The sequence below is a fragment of the Cinclus cinclus genome, chromosome 20, assembly GCF_963662255.1.
Source record: "Cinclus cinclus chromosome 20, bCinCin1.1, whole genome shotgun sequence".
In the NCBI taxonomy this organism is placed as follows: Eukaryota; Metazoa; Chordata; class Aves; order Passeriformes; family Cinclidae; genus Cinclus; species Cinclus cinclus.
This window is the reverse complement of record NC_085065.1, coordinates 1,519,674-1,538,449: the sequence shown is the minus strand read 5'-3', so window position 1 is coordinate 1,538,449 and position 18,776 is coordinate 1,519,674. Positions and strand designations below refer to the sequence as shown.

Here is an 18,776-nt window from a genome sequence, read left to right as displayed (position 1 = left end):
AATTACTGACATGATGCCAACACACAGAACTCTTTCAAGGTGGCTGTGAACTCTTTGCACTTTGTAAGGGATGCGAATAAAAAACTGGTTCATTTGTAAAAGAAGGTTTTGCCACAGGCTTTCTGCCGTGTCTTGTTCCGTGATTTTAGTGAGCTCCTGCTTGGAATCTGCTGGGAAAACCCTCCCGGTGTGCGCAGAGCCAGCGGCTGGCCCGGCCCACCTGGGCACTTCCTGGTGGTGATTTAAGGTGTCCCCGGCATTCCAGGTGACAGGAAGCAGCCGAGCCTCCCGACTGGTGTCACTTCTACGGGCTGGGAATTTCCGGAGGGCGGGATGGGATATCCGTCCAGCCTGGCACTGCTGGAAGCTGATCCTGCCTGGGTCTCTTGGACCCTGAGCGGGGCTGCTCCCAGGCAGGGACAGCCACAAGCCCAGAAAGAGAAAGGGGAGTTTGTGTCTGTCCCTCACTAACCAGGCGACCCCAAAGCAACACCTGGGCACAGGTGCACAAGCAGAGAGGGACACTCGGTCCACGCCAGGGGACCTCCTGCACACTGAGTTGTTCCGCGTTATTCCCAGCTGGAAGTCACTGGTTTCCAGCCTTCCTCTTTTAACCCATTCCTGGCTTAAGCCTCCCTTACCTGCCCTGCCTTCACCTCCAAGGCACAGATTTCCTCCTGGAGAGGGGCTGGAAATTTTATTTATCAATAAAAAATCGGTTGTGTGAAATCATCAAAAGGTCTTAAATGGGGTTTAAATGAGCCTTGGAGTCCCTTCAGCCACCAGCAAAGCCTGCTGTCATTTGATCAGGTACTCCTTGGTCAGGACATTCCTGTGCAGAGGGATGGATTTTAGTAACATCTGCCTGAGAGGCTCAACAGCCCCGAGACAGGCAGCTGTAACAAGCAGAATATTTATGGAATGCATATTTAATAGGGCATATGCAAATGGCCAGGCAGTGTGTCACCCTGCCGTGTTGTGGGCTCGGCAGGAAGCGCTGGAGACAAGGGAAGGACTCCCGAGCGATAATTCCTTTCTGTGTATGCATCGATCCCGCATTATCTGCGCATCAGATGCTTTCAGGGTAATTAGCTCCCTCTCTTCCTGGCACCGATCCTCAGCCAGCACAATGCGCTGCTGGAATGGTTCTATAGATAGAATTGTCCCCGTGCCAAGAATAGCTGGAACTTTTTATTAAGATGTTATTTTCACCCAGGAATTCAAGCACGAGTGGAGCAATTTTGATGTCAAGAATTTCTCCCCGTCTTATTGTGCAATACCTGAGGAACAAAGCATGTTAATGGGGGATCTGCCTGCAGACAGGCTCATCCCTGCACGCAGCACATCCAGAGCCTTTGTGAGAGGCACAGAAAGAGCTGGAATGGTTTGAAATGCAGCTGCTGCTTCAGAGAAGCAGAGAGCGCTGCCCTCGTCAGAAGCCGATTACCTGGGTGAGCTGTGCCCTTTTCATCCGCCCCAGCACAGCAGCAGCTGATAGATTCCAGTTTCACAAGGAGACGCCTTGCAGTGACAGGTGTCTGTCCGTCCTGGTGCTGTGGAGAGGGATGACTTCCCTGAATCAGCACCGAGTGTGTTTAATGGATTGATCTTAAAAATCTAAAAGTCTTAAAAAAAACCCCAAAACCTTATTGTGCAAGATTATTACACTAATATTCAGCTGTGGGCATTCCCTTAAATCCTGCCGGTTCATAGGACAAGCACATCTCCCTAAGAAGGAGCAGGGGAAGATTCCATTGAAACTCTTCGGGCTCACAATTCCAGGACCCGGAGAGGGAGGAAGCCCAGGCTGCTCCTGTCCCTGATTTGCACTTCCCTCTGCACAGCGGATTTGCCCGAAAGGGTTGCATCCAATCCAGCAGATCCAATGGTGTGTGGATTTTATCCTGACTCTGGGTGACTCTGGACTGTCTGATTTACTCCCGTGCTTTTATTAGGGATAATGTGAGCATATAAAAAGCATTAAAGTCAAATTCAGCCTGCAGCAGCAGACCTGGCCGCTCACAGAGAAAGTCATCTTGGAGAGTATTTGCCTGAAAAACTGTTTAAAATATTTACAGGTTAATTTTCTCTGCACTTCCGAGCGACCAAAACAAGGTGAGTCACTGCAGACCCGCTGGTTCCAGGGCTGGTGGGTGCTCATCATTTAATGACCTGAGAGGCAGCCACTTCATGGCTCTCCTCTTTGCACATCCAAACACCCAAACCAAACCTGGGGTGGCCCTGTGTCTCAGCTGGGAGCTCGGCAGCTCCTTACAAACCCAGGACATTTCTGAGCAATTCCCTGGAATACTGGAACTCCCTGTTTGTCAAGGATCACCATTCCAGTTTATAGTCCATCTCCATGGCCTCCTGGCTTTGTGCTGCTGGGAGAGGTGCTCCTGCATTTTCAGAGTTCTGGAGCAAGGTGCTGCTGCTGCATTTCCATCCCAAAACAGCAGCTCCCGTGTCCTTTCCCCACTGTTTTTACACAGAGGCTCTTAAATTTTTGCCTCCTTGCTGTGTTCCACAGTTACCCGCAAAGAATGAAGCACCATGTCTCTGGCACGTGTTCTGCTTCAAATCACTTGACTGGATCAAAAGCCGGGAGCTCCTCTTTGGCTGTTGGAGGTAATGCCAAGATTTTGCTCAGGTTTGTGTTTCACTGGCTGGAGGGCTGCTAGCAGAGCCCATGGGCTGGTTCTGGGCAGGGGCTGATCCCCCAGACCCCTCCCAGGTGTCACTGTGTCCGTGTTCTCCAGCCAGTGGAATTTCCCAAAGTGTCCCTGAGCTGCCTGGCCGAGCTGGGGTGTCCCTGAGCCCTTGGAGCTGTGAACAGGGACATCAGTGTTACCTACAGGCACCTCCTGGCTGAGAAGTGTCCAGCAGAGGACACTTGTGTGTCCCTTCCGTGTGTTTTGGAGAAGGGGGTGTTGAGGTGTGTCCCTCCACAGCTGTGAAGCACAGCCAAGTGCTCCGGGAACACAAACCCCTGTGAGCAGGGGGATTCGCAACCCACATCCATCCCCACCTTCCCGTGACGTTTACTGGGCCCAGCCTCCAGGACAGTGGCCCTGGTCATTGCTGTCCCGGCCGGAGAGAGGAAGGGCCACCAGGGTCCTGCTGGGGTGGCTGTTGCCACCGTGCCGGATTTCAGCCCTCGGAGCATGGTTCAAAGTCTCGCTATCGGGTTTTTCCACGGGGAAAAGTTGTTTCTACCAGAAAGAACAGCTGCCCTGGCTCAGCAGAGGCTTCGGGGGGCTGTTGGGTGCTGTGCCTCACCTCCGGCACCCCATGTCCCATCCCCGTGTCCCCCAGAGCCTGGACCCCGCTGTCACCGTCGGTGCCGATGCTGCGCATTTGGGGACGAAAGGGCTCGAAAGGGGACGGGAAGAGCCCCGGGGCATGAGCCAGGTGAAGCTGCGGGGGTGCGGGGGCTGCAGGCGGGGACTCGGAGGGAAGGGGCGGTGGGAACAGTGGGAACGGAGGGAGCGGCGGGAGCCCCCGCCCCGGCGGAGAGGAGCCGTGGGGTCGGAGCAGCGGAATCAGTGAGAGCCCCCGCCCGGGCGGAGCGGAGGGAGCGAAAGGAGCAGCAGGATCGGCGGGAGCAGCGGAAGCGGCGGGAGCAGCGGGATCAGTGCGAAGGGAGCGGTGGGAGCAGCCGGAGCGGTGGGAGCAGCCGGAGCGGTGGGAGCAGCCGGAGCGGTGCGGTGGGAGCAGCGGGATCGGTGCAGAAGAGCGGCGGGAGCCCCCGCCCCGGCGGAGCACAGCGCGCTGGGCTGCGGATGGAGGGCAGCCGCGCTTCTCCCCGGTACGGATCCATGGAATCCACCCGGTGGCCGCCGGCCGGCGCGGGGCCAGGTGAGCGAGGCAGCACCGGGACGGGACCTGCATCGGCACCGCCCGAACCCAACTTCCCCCGCCTCCGAGGTTTCGGGACAATCCGGGCACCCGAGCCCCGGGAGCTGGCGGGGAATCGGCGGCTTCACCCACCAAATGGAGCCCAGCCGGGGGTCCCCGGACCGGCACTGGCACCGCCAGAGCCCCGCGCAGCGGCCATCGGGGGTGGGGGAGAAGGAGGGATGGATGATGGATGGATGGATGGATGGATGGATGGATGGATGGATGGATGGATGGATGGATGGATGGATGGAGTGGCTGGGGGGAGAAAGGACGGCGAGAAGGCGAGAACGGGCTGGGTGGGAGGAAGGGTGGCTGCAGTCGGGATGTCTGGAGGGACACCGGGGGAGCGCGGTCACATCTCGCTGCTGCTGCCGTGCGCGGCCCTGGGCACGGCTGTGACCAGGGCGCAGGAGTGGCAGCCCTGTCCTTCATCGCCTTTGCCTCTCTCTGACCAGTCCCTCCAGTAGGACCCCGGGTGAGAAGAGCGGGGGATGCCGAGAGGGGGAATTGCCTTGAGCAGAGCCCTCGACCTTGGGCTGGGAAGAAGAGTCGCAGTGATGGGCTGTGCGGAGGGGAGGCGCTGCAATCCCTCTGCTCTGCCACCCCTCCGAATTCTCCCCTTCCCCGCCCCACCTTGCTCCCTCTTAGCCCCTTGCACACAGTGAGGCAGGGACAGGCAGCTAGAGAGGCAGGGGAGGAGGGACCAGCCGACTTCAGCATCCTGCTGGATACTGCTTGAGGGGTGTGTGGTGCCCACGAAGCTGCTCAGCTCCTGGCTGAGCTGTGGGAAGTTTTGGTTCTTTTCGTTTGTGTCTTTCCTGGCAGAGTGTATCCTCCCCCACACCTCCCGTGGGGCTCTGAGTACCTTTGTCACCCGGGTCCTCTGCTCCAAAAGCTGGGTGACATCGGGGTGGGCCAGGGACTGGACTCAGGGTATGGCCTGGACGTCCCTGTCCCTATTGCCTGTTGCTGCTGTCAGGAGCAGAGGAAAACACACGGCTCAGTTAGAGGCTTCTTGGGATGGTGCCCCCATAAAGAGCTCTGTCCCCTCCACAGGGCGCTGTCAATCGATTTCCCAACTTCAGTCATGAAGAAAATTGCTTGAAACTCACCCTGCACTGTTGGCTGTGGTGACTCATCCCAGGCTTGCTGCTGGCTGTCCAAATGTTTTCCCCAAACCATCAGGAATGGAAGTCTCTGGCTATTACACTCATTAGTGGAGGCCCCTCCCTGGGCCGGGTGTGATGATTAGAGCATCTGCAAAGTTCTGTCAAAGCTTTCTCCCCCTCCTTGGTTTGCCAGGCTGAAATGGTGCCAGGCAGGATCCCTTTGGCTCAGGCACTGTGGGGTTTTCCGGGAGGAGGGGGTGGGGTTCTGTGTATGGCTGTGCTGCTGTAGAAGAGCTGTAGGAGTAGAGGGACCCGTGGGCAGTGTGCCTACACGTGGGGCCAACCCTGTCTGTCCCCAAAGAGAGATTTGGATTGTGGGCTTGATCCCAGCTTTAATGAACACCCTGCCTTGGGTGTCCCCTTCTCCAGGTGCTCCCTTCCAGGGCCTGTGGGCTTAATTTTCCAGGCGTTTTCTCCTGGCATTGCCCTCCCTCTGCTTCTGCTCTGAATTCAGAAGTTCCAGGGATATGAAGGTCCTGTCAGAGCTTCTTGTCTAGCACCGACTGCTTTGGAGAGCAGTTCCCTGGAATTCCTGAGGGATGCAGAGTGCCAGGACCTGACCACAGCACCTGAAGGCACAGCCAAGGGCTTGCACCCTCCAGCTGAGCCCTCCAGCCCTGGCTGGGCTGTGCTGTGACCTTTCCACTGTCCCCATGTCACAGAACACTCCTGGCTTGATAAGCATCCAACAGAAAGGTGACTTCAGAGCAGTGTGTGAGGGCAGGGTCGTGCCAGCCACACCTGATGGGAGCCATCCCAGAGCTGAGCCAGGAGCTTTCCTGCCCTTGTGGCCAATGCCCGGGTGCTGGAATTACATCCCAGCCTCCTGCTGCAAGTGAGGGAAAGCAATTCAGCCCTGCCACCTCCTCCCTTTGCCTACACAGGCAAGGAATCACCTCTCTCCCCTGGAATGATTGTGCCAATGACATTCTGGGATGAGAGGGAGGGATGCTGACAGCTGTTCCAAACCCTGACACTCTCCCCTGGGTAATACCTGGCTGAGAACCTCAGCCCAAAACTTATGCCAGCAGGGATCAGAGACATTCCGGGTTATTCCCCAGCAGGGCAGGGCAGGCCAGGAGTGACTGTCCCCCTCCTCAGACCCAGCCCCGTGCTCCCGGGGCTGCTTGGTGTGTCCCTGGGGATGGAGGCTGCAGGAAGCTCTGGGTTTATCTGTCTCTGTGTTTATTGGCACGTTGGGATGGCCATGGGCCTTGTCACCTCTGCCTGGGCACTGAGGGGACCCAGCAATGCAGCTCTTGGTGACAGCTCTGGGGCTGAGCTGAGATACACCCCCAGGGACTGGCTGCCCACAGGCACATCTCAGCTGTGCCACCTGCCCCTCCAGCTGTGCTGGTACCTGCACATCTGCCAGCATCTGCCATGGGCCTCTGGGGCTGTCCCCAGCTGCTCAGCTGGGTGAATCTGCAGCAAAATATCCCAGGCCAGAGGAGCTTTGGGGTAGCAGAGCCCAAGAATGCTTGGGATGAGGGATCTCAGCATCCTGGTCCCCTAGCAACCGCACTCTGGTCCCTTAGCAACCGCATTGTGATGCTGTAGCAGCCGCAGGCCGATCCCTTGGCAACGAGGTGAAGGGAGGGGGTTGTGCAGAGCCCGGGGCAGGAAGGCTGGAGGGCTCATCCAGCCTCACACCCTGCCCATCCCAGGGGTCTGTCTGTCCTGATCAAACCCTGGCTCCTGGGAGCATCCTGAGGCTCCGGGAACAGGGAATGAGGGTGGAGCCAAGCCCTGGCATCAGCTGAGTGTGGTCTTCCAGTCTGGGGAGAGGGAGACAACCTCTGAGAAATCCTCATGAGTTTCCAAGCCAGAAACAGCAAAAACTCTTCAAACAACTCACATGAATCCAAACCATGGGATTTACACAATAAACCTTCCCTGCTGGAAGTCTTGGAAGTATGTCCCACTCTGGGAATGATTTCCCGAGCACTATTACATAATGGGGAGAGGGCTGAAAGTGCAGAGTGTTTGGTCTTGTGCTCTAGAGGCTGTCTCTTCCTGCCCTATGACCCTCAGCACTGGCCTGGCTCCTGCTTGGAATGCCCAGACTACACACCTTGATATGTCCCAACATCCCTGCCTGGAAAATCCTGCTCCTGGAGCAGCTCCATGGCTGAGCTCTCCTCGGATGGGGAAAGCCCCAGGGTTGCAGGAAGACAGAACTTCAGAGAGAGATATGTCCTGGGAAGATTCAAAGGAAGAAGACGTAGCCCCTGGTGTGGTGTTTGGAAGGGTTTGGAATGTTCTCCCCCATCCTGGCTCTGCTGCAGCCCCTGTCCCCGCACACCCCAGGAATGTCACATTAGCTGGGATGTGATGGAGGCGCTGCTGCCTGGCACTGGTCACAGGCTGAGTGTCGTGCCTGAGAGCCAGACCAGGATGGGAGCTGGCCTGGAGCAAATCCTCAGCTATTCCCATAATATTGGCTGGGATTCACTATGGGATCCACACAGCACCCACAAGGAGATTGATGGGACAGCCTGGAGCAAACGAGTGGGAATTGTGTGTGAGTCACAGAGAGGGAGGCAGAGCTGCTGGCCAGAGCCACGGATGGAGGCGGATGGGCTTTCATCCCGTCCATCCCTCTAAAACAGAAATTACAGCCCCTTTATCACACATTTTGCTGTGAAGCTCCTGCCTCTTGCCCTGAGCAGGTGACCCCCCTTTCCCTGCCTCAGTTTCCCCAGGTGGGGGTTGGATGTGATTCTCAGCCCTGCAGAGGGTGAGGGAGCTGAACAGGGGGGCTCCACCCCAGTAGGCTGGGAAGGATGGGGGGCGTTCATCCAGCGTGTGATGGAGGGGGAGAAGCAGCAGGAATTTCACCCCTGCGACTCCTCAGCTCTGAGCTTTGCTGCTCCTGCTCATGCAGGAGGAGGGGGCTGGGCAGGCTCAGGTCTCTGTGCTGGACATGCTGGAGGCTTCCATGGCTCTGGAAAAAGAAACAGACATTCCCATCCTTCCCTCCAGCAGTTTCCAGCTCCCTTGGCCTCCTGCTGCTTGGGGAGGGGGAGACCCCTGGGAATGTGGGGCTTTCTCCCAGCACAGAGCCCGGAACACTGCTGGGAGCAGGGGAAGTGCTGCTATTCCCAAGGCTGCCCCGAGGTCTCTGCTGGTCTCCTGCTGCCTCAGGTGGCTCCCATTCCTTTTCCAGAGGCTGAGATCGTGTCCATGGCTGACTCCACCACCACCATCGATGACATTGAGGGAGAGCTCTTCAGGATCGAGCGGATCCGGGAGATCCTGGTGCGCAGGGAGTCAGAGCTGCGCTACATGTGAGTCCCTGTCTCCCCTCCTGTGCTGCTCCCCTCCCAGGGACACCCCAGCATCTCGTCCTGCCCAGCCAAGCACAGCTCAGGCCCCGGGGATGAGCAGGGCTGAGGCTGTTTCCCACCTTGCTTCTATTTCAGTAATCAAAGAAGTTTTGGAATTAAATTTTCCAGACCTTTCGGACCTGTGTTGCAATAGTGTCCACCAGCACCTGGGAGGATACACGATGATTTCCATGGGTCTATCAGGAGGTTTCACGTGTTTGGAGGAAAAGGCTGACTAGTTTTCCATAGTTTGGGTTAATTAGGCTTTGTAATCTCACTAAAGGGCTGTAGTTAGCCCAACCCTCAGATCCCACCCTGCCAACTCAGCACAAACTGGGATTTTGGCAAAGGTGGCTTTCCCTGGGCTGAAGCATTTTCTGTGCTGCCTTTTGGGTGTGACTGGGTCCCCACCGGTCCCTGCACTGAGGGACCCTCCACCTGGAAATCCCTGGCTGAATCCCGTGTGAGTGCAAGCTTGGAGCTGCTTCAGAGGTTCAGATTTGGAGTCCCTTCGAGGCCCAGTTCCCCCTAAACTTGATGTTGAAAAGGATTTTTGGGAGCCATCAAAAGTGTAGGTCTTGAAGGCTTTCCATGGCAACAGTACCTGATCCTCTCGGGTGCTGTCAAAGCTCCCAGCTCCCATGTTTCCTTAACCCTTTGTTTGGTTAATCCCTTGGAAACCAAAGGGAAGTCTCCTGAAGAAACCTCAGGGTGGGCTTAGCTGCAAAAACAATTCTGTGGGTGAATGTGGGACATTCCAGGATTGCCTGGATATGAGGCTTTGGGTGTTGTGGGAACTCCACCTCCGCTCTGCAGGGCCCAGGAGTGAGGCTGGGAAGGCTGAGGAGCTTCCTGGGTCTGCTGCCAGAGAAGGGGGTATCCCAGAGCTGGGCTCTGCAGGACAGGCTTAGAGAGGTGGGAAACAGGGCCTGCAAGGCTTTTTTGATTCCCCAGTGAGGGGAAACGTGATGGTCAGGGTGGTTGCACTGCAGGGCTCAGAGAGATGGAAAACTCCTGGGATGTGCAACTGAACAGAGCAGTGGCCTCAATAAAAAACAGTGTTTGCTCCTTGCTGGAAATGTCAGACTAAAACATTACAACATTTCTGAGGTGTCTGTGCTCTGCAAAACAGTGAGGCACCAAACACTTCTTTACAGGGCAAAAGGAAAGGACTGGGGTTCCTGTGGGAGATTCAGCTCCACCCTAGTCCCTCAATGCTCCCTGGGGCCAGCCAGGGACACCCAGCTCCGGCTGACACTGCCACAGGTGTCACCAGCAGGGATAGAAACAATCCTAGCCCCAGCAGGAGCCTCCTGGATGCTTATCCCTGCAACCCCTCCTAATTTTAATTGCAAATAGAATTTATTATCTTTTATTCTCCCTATCAGTTTTCCAGAACTAATTTCCATTTAAATGCAACAATCATCCGGCTCTCATCTGACCGTTCATTTTAATCAATGTGTCTCCAGCAATCTCTGCTGTCCCTGTGCCCCACCTAGTGCTCTGCACACCCTCTCTGTTACATTTCATGTTTCTATCTTTATTTAACTCTGCAGGAAGGTGGGATAAAAAAGATCTTTCTCTATGGCAGCAGCTTCCACTTCTTTTTGGGATTTGCTCTTTGGAGATTATTTTCTGAGACCAGGAGGAGCACAGCAGCTCTTGCCTGGTGGATGGGCCAGGTTTTGATAAGGCTTTGTTATCATTAAGGTGATGAAACTTTCTCTCTGCCAACAACCAGTGCCAAAGAAAAGCTCTGGGATGAAGTGAGCTGGCATTTCCCATGGGAAGGCAGGGAAATCTGGGATCCCCACCACAGGCACTGGCTGGGTGTTACTCTGGGGGTTTTTAACCTCCTCTCTCCCAGTTTTCCCCCTAGAGGTTCCGTTTGTGTCTCCACAGGATGGACGACATCCAGCTTTGTAAGGAAATCAGCCGGCTGAAAACAGAGCTCCAGAAACTCCTGGTCCTGCCAGGTAAGGCTTTGAGCCAGCTCTGTGTGGGTTCTGCACTCCCTGAGGGTTCTGCACTCCCCGAGGGTTCTGCACTCCCCAGGCCCCGTGGAGGTGTGGCAGAGCAGCCAGGGGCAGGCAGGGCCCAGCTGTGCACAGCTGTGTCCCCAGGCACCTCCTGAGTGCTGTGCCCTGGGTTATCCCAGAGCCCAGTGTGACCCTGTCAGGTGCCACCGTGCCACCGTGCTGCCTGTGCCTGGGAACCTTCAGCATAGAGGCAAAGCCCAAGTGCTGCTTAATACTCAGGTTCTGCTCACTTCAATAGACCTGGCTCAGCATCCAGATGGAGGCTCAGCTGGGGAGGAGAGCATCCTGCTGTAAAAACAGGAGCTCCTTGCAAAACAGACCCAAATCTCATGGGGGCTTCTATTTCTAACACCTTCCAGTTCATTATCCAAGACTTTCCTTAAACCATGGCTCAGAGCAGAGATAAATTGTTCTTTTCTGCTACTGGAGAAATGAGCCTGGCTTTCCTTCATCTGCTTTGGGCTTTCATTTCTTGCCTTTTCAGCACTCCCAGACTCAGCTGAGAGCAGAAATTCTACTCTTTTTGTCTTCTTTTTAAGTTGACTCAGACCAGTCTGTGCTGGAAAAATCCTGCACGTCCCCGTTCTTGTGAGACAGCCACGGCAGCCTTGGGTTTGGATAAAGACAGGAACACGTCAGTGCTTACTCAGAGCCCAGCCAAGGCTGGAGCTTGAAATGTCCCTAGCCAAGGTGCCTTTAATGATTCAGATCCTCACCATGACCATGATGGGCTCTGACATCAGCTGGGGGGAGAAAGGGGCAGTGTTTGTCCAGTGGGACCTTATCCCTGACAGGTTCTTCCTCAAGATTGCAGGTTGTTCATTAACTGCAAATAGCCGGTGTTAATTAACCCCAAATAGCCGGTGCTTGGGCACAGCCTGGTGCTCCCCTTTGGTGTGGCAGCCAAATGCCACTTGAAGCAGCTCTATACCAGCAGGCAGGTGGGGGTGGCTCAGAGACCGTGCCCAGGTGAGTCTGCACTAGTTCAGGGAGTGGGAGAGTCCCAGGAGAGCTGTCACCTGCAGCCAGGGCGTTGGGATGATATTCCTGCTTATTGAGCAGCCAGAGCCTGGATCCAGCTGCTCCTTTTGGGTTGGCTTTGCCCCTGTGCTCAGAGTTGAGCAGATATCAGAGCAGGCCTGGCCTTGGTGGGGGGGGATGGCCCCTGGAGGGTGTGGAATGTGCTCCCTGTGCTGCAGAGAACCAGAAATCCAACGAGGAGAAGCAGAGGGAAGAGGAGCTGGTGCAGCAGATCCACAAGCTGGTGGAAACACGGGATTTCCTGGTGGATGACGTGGAGTTTGAGAGGCTCAGGTAGCTGGTGTCACCTACTGTGTGTGCTGGGGACGGTGCAGGACTGTGTCCTGCCTTCTCAGAGCTCCTGGAGGCCTTGCTGCTCCTTTCCCGAGTAGTAACTGAGCTCTTTGTCACAGGGAAAGGGAAGAAGACAAGGAAATGGCTGAGTTCCTGCAGAACAAGCTCTCCAAAAGCTCCCTCCAGAGAGCAAGTGGGTGCTGATGGGGATTATTCCTTGCACTGAACCTCCCTGGCATTTATCCCCTTTCCCAAGCATTCTGTCTCCAAGATTTTACTGCCTGGGACTGGCTAACCTGGAGGAGGGTGGGGAAATGGATCAGGGGAATGCTGGTGCTCGAGGTCACATTATGGGAACGCTGGGAATTGGAACAGATGTTCAGAATCCCTTTCCCTCCTGGCATTTCCCACCATGTCTTATGAGAACGGGGCTGGGGAGGGGCTCTTTTAGAGCTGGCAGCCTTCATGTGGCCCTTTAACACTGGCTCACACCTCAGGTGGATGCAGGATGGACACCACATCCTCAGATGACGGCCACCCCCTTCCCTGGGCTCTGTCACCCCCCCCCCCCCCCCCAGGGTGCTGGGAGGCATTCCCAGCCCTGGGGACACCCCAGAGCACCCAGGGCAGTGTCTTCGTGGTGCAGGAGCTGTGACTCTGAGGGGTCAGCAGCAGCCCCAGAAGAGCTCTAAGCAGCAGCTCCAAGCTGTGCCCTGGTCCCCAGGCAGACCCAAATTCCTCTTTCCACAGCTCCTGTCAGAGAGAAGAAGATGACATCGAGGGGACAGCAAACCTCAGCTCCCTACATGAGCAAGACAGGCCTGACCCTGCTCAAGGAGTGCTGTGGCTTCACCTGTTCCGTCATGTAGGGCATTGCTAGCCCCTGGCACAGGACAAGGCCATGGTAGGGGCACATCCTGGGAACCTGGGATGGGCTGATCCCATCCTGGAGCTGATCTCATCCTGAAGCTGACCCTATCCTGGAGCCAACCTCATCCTGGGCTACTCCCTCCCTGCTCCTCCAGAGACTCTCCAGGCTGCTTTGCTTGGCCCACAGGATTTGCTTTATCCACACACCCCAAAGGCTTCTCTCTGTCCTGCCTTTCCAGGGCCTTACTGGCACAGTGAGTGACCCAGCCAGTGAATTTGGTTGGGCTGAGGGAGTCCTGGGTTCCAGACTTGGAAGCAGCCTGGGCTGGAAGCAGAGCTGGTGCAAGCAGGAGGATGGGCAGGGTCTGTCTGTGTGTCCCACCTGTGGCTCTGAGACTGCTCCTGTAGAAGGCTCAGGCTGCTCCCCTGGGCACATGGAGCTGCTGGAAGTGCTGGGAAAGGTGCCCAGCCCACAGGAGTGACACTGCTTCATGTGCATTGATCTCAACCCAAACCAATAAATGTCTGGTGGAATCTCCCTAGGTGTTTTCCTGACCTGGGACCGTTTTAGGAGATGGCTCAGCTGTGACACAGCAGGATGGGTAAAGAGGAACAGAAACCTGATCCTAAACAGTCAGGCTGGGCTTTGGAGTTCCCTGGGGTGCCCAGAGCAGTTCCTGCTGCTGCAGCAAGATCCCAATCCTTCCATTTCTGGCTCTGACTCACATTTCACTTTTGGACCCTCAGTGTCCTCCACTAGCCCCTGAGGACAGCCATATCCCCAGCCATCCCTCACAGAGCAGGGTACAGTTGTGTCCCCAACTGTCCCTCACAGGGTGGGGCACAACTGTTCCTGTCCCATGAGGTCTCCCCTCCTGCCACCACTGAGAGGCACCCACGTGGGTGACAGGGTGGCCATTGTTGGCCAGGGAGGGGACAGCTGAGTCACCTCTCCAGAGGGGTGTGGATGATCCTGTCCCTTTGGAAAGGTCTCAGCTGAGATGAGATGCAAGGGCACAAAGGCACAGCATCCTCTGCGCTCTGGGATGAGTCAGGAGCGGACTTTTCCAGAGCAGGCTGCAGCTTTTGGTGGCACCATCAGTGCCTCTGTGAGACCTTTGGGACCCCTGAGAGCCATGCAGGGCTCACTGCCTCCTGCTTTCCTCTCTCTTCTGCTTCTGAGTATTTGAGCTCACAGGAGGGCACAGAAGATCAGCAGAAATGAGGAGATGCCTTAAATTATTTGCTATTTTTTTAGTCTTCAATATCTGCAGGGTTCTCTCGTCCTTTCCTTTTTCTGCCCATCCTGCTGCTCCCTCGCTGGCAGGGCAGGTTTTCACAGATGTTGGCTGCACTCCTTCATGTCCTCCGTGAAGTCCTGGAGGTCGTAGATGAACTGCTGGATCTAGGGTGGGAAAAGGAGAGGGAGGGGTCAGGGCAGGAATAAAGGCAGGAAGCAGAGGGACAGCCTGCCCCTCTCGGAGGGCAGATGTCCCCAGGTTAGGTGACAGGACAAGAAATCACGTGCAGCACCCGAATGTGTCTCGGTGGGGGAATGAAACCGAACCCTGGCCATGGCTGGGTCTGTATTACTGCACCCCCGAACTCCTGCACCCCCGAACTCCTGCACCCCTCCAACTATGCACCCCTGAAACTATGCACCCCTGCATCCCTGAACTCCTGAACCCCCGCACCCGAGTCCCTGCATCCCTGCAAACACCTGCACCTCTGCATTCCTGCACCCCCAAACCCCTGCACACTTGCATCCCTGCACCCCTGAACTCCTGCATCCCTGCATCCCTTCACCCCTGTACCCCAGAACCCCTGCACCCCTGCATCCCTGCACCCCTGTCCCTGCCTGGCCCCTTCTGCCCCATAGGGCCCCACTCCCTGCTCCACCTGCTGGGAAGAAACAGCTTTGCCTTTTGGCTTTTGGATTTTGCCACTCCCCAGGCTGGGACCCCAGAGGAGAAGGGGGGCTGTGTTGGACCTGGGGGCTCCCCCTCGGCTTGGGAGAGCCATTCCTGCTGCTTTTCCTGGGCAGGGAGCAGGCTCTGCCCTGGCTGTACCGTGTCCAGCTGCCTGTGGCTGTCCCCAGCTGCCACCCTGTCCTTTGGCTGGAGCCGTGCGCTGGCGGCCTGGAAGAGGCTCTGGATGGCCATGTTGAGGGACTTCAGCTCCGTGGCCTTCCTGGCAGCCCTGTCCTGGACCTCAGCCCAGCGATCCTCCTGGGGGACATGAGACACGTCCTGGCAAAGCTGCTTCAGCACCGGGACCCCAGCTTGGAGACTCTGAATTCCACCCTCATTTGGGCTTGAAGAACCCAGCCTTGCTCAGGGCTGGAGCTGGTTTAGCCCAGTGTAGTGGGAGCAGATCCAGGAGCAAATCCAGCCCAGCCAAACTGGAGCTCCTGCAGCGCTCACCCTGGCATGTCCTCCCTGCCAGCCCCGTGACCTCCCCACAACAGGTACACATCCCCTGCAGCAGCACTGCCACTGCCACTGTCACCTCCCAGACCTGCTGCTGCTTCCAGCTCTTCCTGACGACAAACCTGCTCCACACCTGGGCTCTCCCTCCTCCCTCCTGGAGGGATGGGATCAGGCATCTCCTCCCACCACAAACTGCTGCTGGGCCCTGCCATGAGCACCTGGCTGCAGGAGGAGCCAGCGGCCAGTCCTGACTCCACCAGGCCTTGGAGAGCTCCCCTGCCCACCCCACAGCTCCTTACCCACTGCCGGATGTTGCCTTGAGCCCGGTCAAATGATTCTTTGAGCTGCACCAGGTCATTCTTGCACTGAAGCATCTCAGCTTCCTTCTCTGCCCTGATCTGCTGCTGCAGGACCTTGCCCTGCTCCATCAGCTGTCGGTGCCACCACTGGGACTGCAGCAGGTCCTTGCGTGTCCTCACCAGGGCCTTGTAGTAGGAAATGACGTCCTCGACATCCCGGAACTGCAGCACAGGGTCCTGGGGGTCAGTGATATCCTGCCCTCCCCTCCCTGGGTTCTCCTGCCCTGAGCAGGGCCATGGCACCCCAGCTGGAAGATCTTCCCTTCTCCATTGTCCCTGCAGATCCCTGAGCACAGCCACATCCCCTGGCACATCCCAGTGCCAGGCCTGGAACTGGCAGTGGCACAGGGCAGGTGTCACAGCTGTGCCCCAGAGGAGCAGTGCTGGGTGAAATACAACAGGTCCATGTCCCCAGGCCCTGGGAGGCAGCAGGAACACGAGGGATGAATGGGGAGATGTCCCAGCATCCTGGAGAGGAGGCTGACAACTGCCTGGGTCCCATTCCTGGGCGGTTTTCACCCCTCCTGAACCATCAGTGTGACCTGAGATGGTGACACCTGGAATGGTGACACACTGTTCCCCTCAGCACTGAGCTTTCACCCCATTTCAGGGTTTTTGTTCAGTTTTCTCAATCCTTCATCTGTTCTGGTTCTCCTCTCCTCTCACTGCTCTCTTTGACCCAACTTGGTTGCAGGGGAACCCTTCCTATCCCACCTGGACTCTCTGGGTTTGATCAAGTGTAAATTTCCCCAGCCTTGCCTCATGCCCTCTGGTTCAAAGCCAGGTAAGGCCCTACCTGAGCCACATCCAAGCTCACCTGTGAATTCTCCACCACATCCTCCAGGTACCTCTTGAACAGGGAGTACTTCAGCAATTTTTTGGAGAGTTTCTGGTGCTGTTTTCTGAGAGCTTCCAGTTCCTTCCTAGCCCTCAAGAGCTCACTTTCCTTTTTTGTATTCTTCTCTTTCTCTTCTTTGGCTTTCTTCAGAGCTTGGGTTCGCAGCCTTTCATTCTCCTGGTGAGGTTTTCCCAGCAGCACACACAGCCCGAGGGGAAGGAAGGCAATGGAAGGTGGAGCTGGGTACTCAAGGGCACTGGGAGGAGACCCCAGTACTGTGGCACCCTGGGACCATTCCCCTTCCCTGTTCCCAGGGCCACCCCTCTTGTATTGTCCCTTTGGCCAGGGGACAGCACCTGGAGTGGGTCTGTGCCTTTCAGAACTCCTTCACCTGTCCCTAGAATATGGCTGGGGGTCTGCAGTGGGGACAGGGCTGAGAGCCTTCCCTGGAGATCCCAGGGACAGAACAGGGCCGAGAGCCTTCCCTGGGAGATCCCAGGGCAAGAACAGGGCTGAGATCCTTCCCTGGAGATCCCAGGGCAAGGACAGGGCTGAGAGCCTTCCCTGGAGATCCCAGGGCGAGGACAGGGCTGAGAGCCTTCCCTGGAGATCCCAGGATAAGCACTCTCCTACCCAGTGTACAAATCCCTGTTCTTCACAGCTCCAGCCCCGGGGAGGCTTGGCTGGGAGTGCTGACCCAAGACTGTTCCCAGGGGAGAGGAGTTGGTGCTGTGGCTGAGCAGGGGCAGTGTGCCAGGTGTGCCAGGAGTATCAGGTGCGCCAGGTGTACCTTTACAGTTGTCCCACATGTCACCACGTGGGCTTTCAGCTGGGCCCTCCTGGCGTGCAGGTCCCTCCACTGCTCAGCAATGGCCTCCATCCTCTCTGCAAAGGCCTAGCAGCACCAGAGCGAGGGTGACACGGCTGCCACAGCCGGAGTCACTCCCTGCCTGCTCCTGCCACCCTCCAAAGCACCCACAGCCATGTCCCAGCACCCTCCCAGCTTCCTCACCTCCTCTGTCTCTTCCACAACCTTCTCCATCAGTCGCACTTCTTTCATCTTCTTCATCATGCAGATAAACGAGTTCGTGGAGTCTTCCTCTGTCGCCCGGAGCTCCCTGCCACACATTTCCTGAGGTCACACTGCCTCCGGTTCCTGGCAGGGTGCTGGATTGCTCTGGGAGCTGGACTGTGTCCCAGGTGTGGACAGGACCCCAGCCCTACCTCAGAACCCCTCTGGCAGCGTGGTCTCCCCAGCCCTCCCCTGCATGGCCAGGGCAGCTCCGGGGGACGATGGAGCAGGGAAAGGGAGGTACAGGAGGGAATGGATAAGGGACGGGAGCTTGTCACGGCAGGGGAAGGAGGGAGGAGACACTGGGGGAGTGGATGGAGGAGCCCCTCACCTGAGCAAGGGCAGGAGCCTGTCCTTGTACTGCCCCCGGTAATAGCTCAAGTTCTTGTGCGCCATCACTGCGGCCACAGCTCGTCCTGCTGCTGGCCTGGCCCCTCCTCTGGCAGCCCAGAGGCTACTGCAACACCTGCACAAGCCCTGAGGCTACTCCAGTCCACCAGGACAAGCCCTGTGGCTACTCTTAATCCCAGAGAGAGACACTGTGGCTCCTCCAGTCATTGTGAGAACTCCAGTGGCTACTCGGCATTCTGACAGCTCCAGAGGCTCCTCCACCCATTGTGACAGCTCCTGTCACAATGGGCACTGTGACACATCAAGTGGCTGCTCCCAGCACTGTGACAACTCCTGTGAACCCCTTGGCATCAGGGGGATTGACCACTGCGTCTACGACCTGGAATTTTTTCATTCCCTTTTTTTATTCATTCATCTTCTCTGCTTCTTCCTCTGCCCACATCTTGCCCTTGTGCCCTGTGCTCTCTGTTGCCCTGGGGGTCTGTCAGGGCCCCTAGAAGACAGGTCCCCCTGTCCCAGCACTCCCAGACTCCTTTCCCAAAGCCCAGAGCCCATCCTCAGGGAGGGCTGAGCACTACTCTGCCCAGGGCTCCTTCTCTGGGGCAAGCTAAGCTTTCCCATTTGCCAAAAATCAGCTGATTGGTTTTTAATGGAGTTAATTTCTCCCTCAAAAGAGGGCCTGTGACCAAGGACCCCCCAAAAGGAAGGAGTGGGACTCATGGGCCAGCTGGGGGAACCCAGGGATGATGCAGCCCTTGAATTGCTGCTTCCTGGGGCATTTCAGCTCTAATGCTCCCTGCCAGCCCTGGCTTCCCCCCTGGCTGAGCCCAGAGCAGTTCTGTGATCTCTGAGAAGGGCACGGGGCCTGCAGCAGCAGCTGCAACAGAGGGTTTATAGTGCTCCAACCCCTTTGGCAACTGCAGGGAGCATTTTTGGGCACAAAACCCACTCTTGTGACTGTCCCTATCCCCACTGCTCCTCGTCCCACCAGGACGAGCTCCTGGATCCTTCACAGCACCTCCTGTTCATGATATCTGTTTAAAGAACAGCCACCACAAGCCTTGAAATACTGAAAATATAAAAACTTCCCAAACTGCTTTTTCAAT

The 18,776-nt window shown here is 56.7% G+C and overlaps 2 protein-coding genes across 2 annotated transcripts; one reads left to right on the top strand and one right to left on the bottom strand.

Moving 5' to 3' along the window:
* The first annotated feature begins 916 nt into the window (after nucleotides 1-916).
* On the top strand, nucleotides 917-12,620 carry LOC134052181 (bMERB domain-containing protein 1-like). Its single transcript, XM_062506493.1, has 6 exons — nucleotides 917-937; nucleotides 8,241-8,359; nucleotides 10,301-10,374; nucleotides 11,637-11,751; nucleotides 11,871-11,944; nucleotides 12,502-12,620. Exons 1-6 carry the CDS (start codon nucleotides 917-919, stop codon nucleotides 12,618-12,620), a joined length of 522 nt encoding a protein of 173 aa, XP_062362477.1.
* A 1,337-nt stretch (nucleotides 12,621-13,957) lies between these two features.
* On the bottom strand, nucleotides 13,958-17,715 carry CCDC42 (coiled-coil domain containing 42). Its single transcript, XM_062506546.1, has 7 exons — nucleotides 17,651-17,715; nucleotides 17,260-17,365; nucleotides 17,038-17,142; nucleotides 16,206-16,424; nucleotides 15,350-15,571; nucleotides 14,691-14,849; nucleotides 13,958-14,026 (listed from the first exon to the last, which is right to left on the bottom strand). The coding sequence occupies exons 1-7, from the start codon at nucleotides 17,713-17,715 to the stop codon at nucleotides 13,958-13,960; spliced, it is 945 nt and encodes a 314-aa protein (XP_062362530.1).
* Between the last annotated feature and the right edge of the window lie 1,061 nt (nucleotides 17,716-18,776).

Coding starts and splice junctions, on each gene's coding strand:
- LOC134052181 (XM_062506493.1), top strand. CDS start 917: ATGGAATGCATATTTAATAGG. Junction 938..8,240: donor TGGAATGCATATTTAATAGG/GCATATGCAAAT, acceptor CCTTTTCCAGAG/GCTGAGATCGTGTCCATGGC. Junction 11,945..12,501: donor AAGCTCCCTCCAGAGAGCAA/GTGGGTGCTGAT, acceptor CTCTTTCCACAG/CTCCTGTCAGAGAGAAGAAG.
- CCDC42 (XM_062506546.1), bottom strand. CDS start 17,715: ATGGCGCACAAGAACTTGAGCTATTACCGGGGGCAGTACAAGGACAGG. Junction 17,143..17,259: donor TTGTGGAAGAGACAGAGGAG/GTGAGGAAGCTG, acceptor TGGTGCTGCTAG/GCCTTTGCAGAGAGGATGGA. Junction 15,572..16,205: donor TGAGCTTGGATGTGGCTCAG/GTAGGGCCTTAC, acceptor CCTGTGCTGCAG/TTCCGGGATGTCGAGGACGT.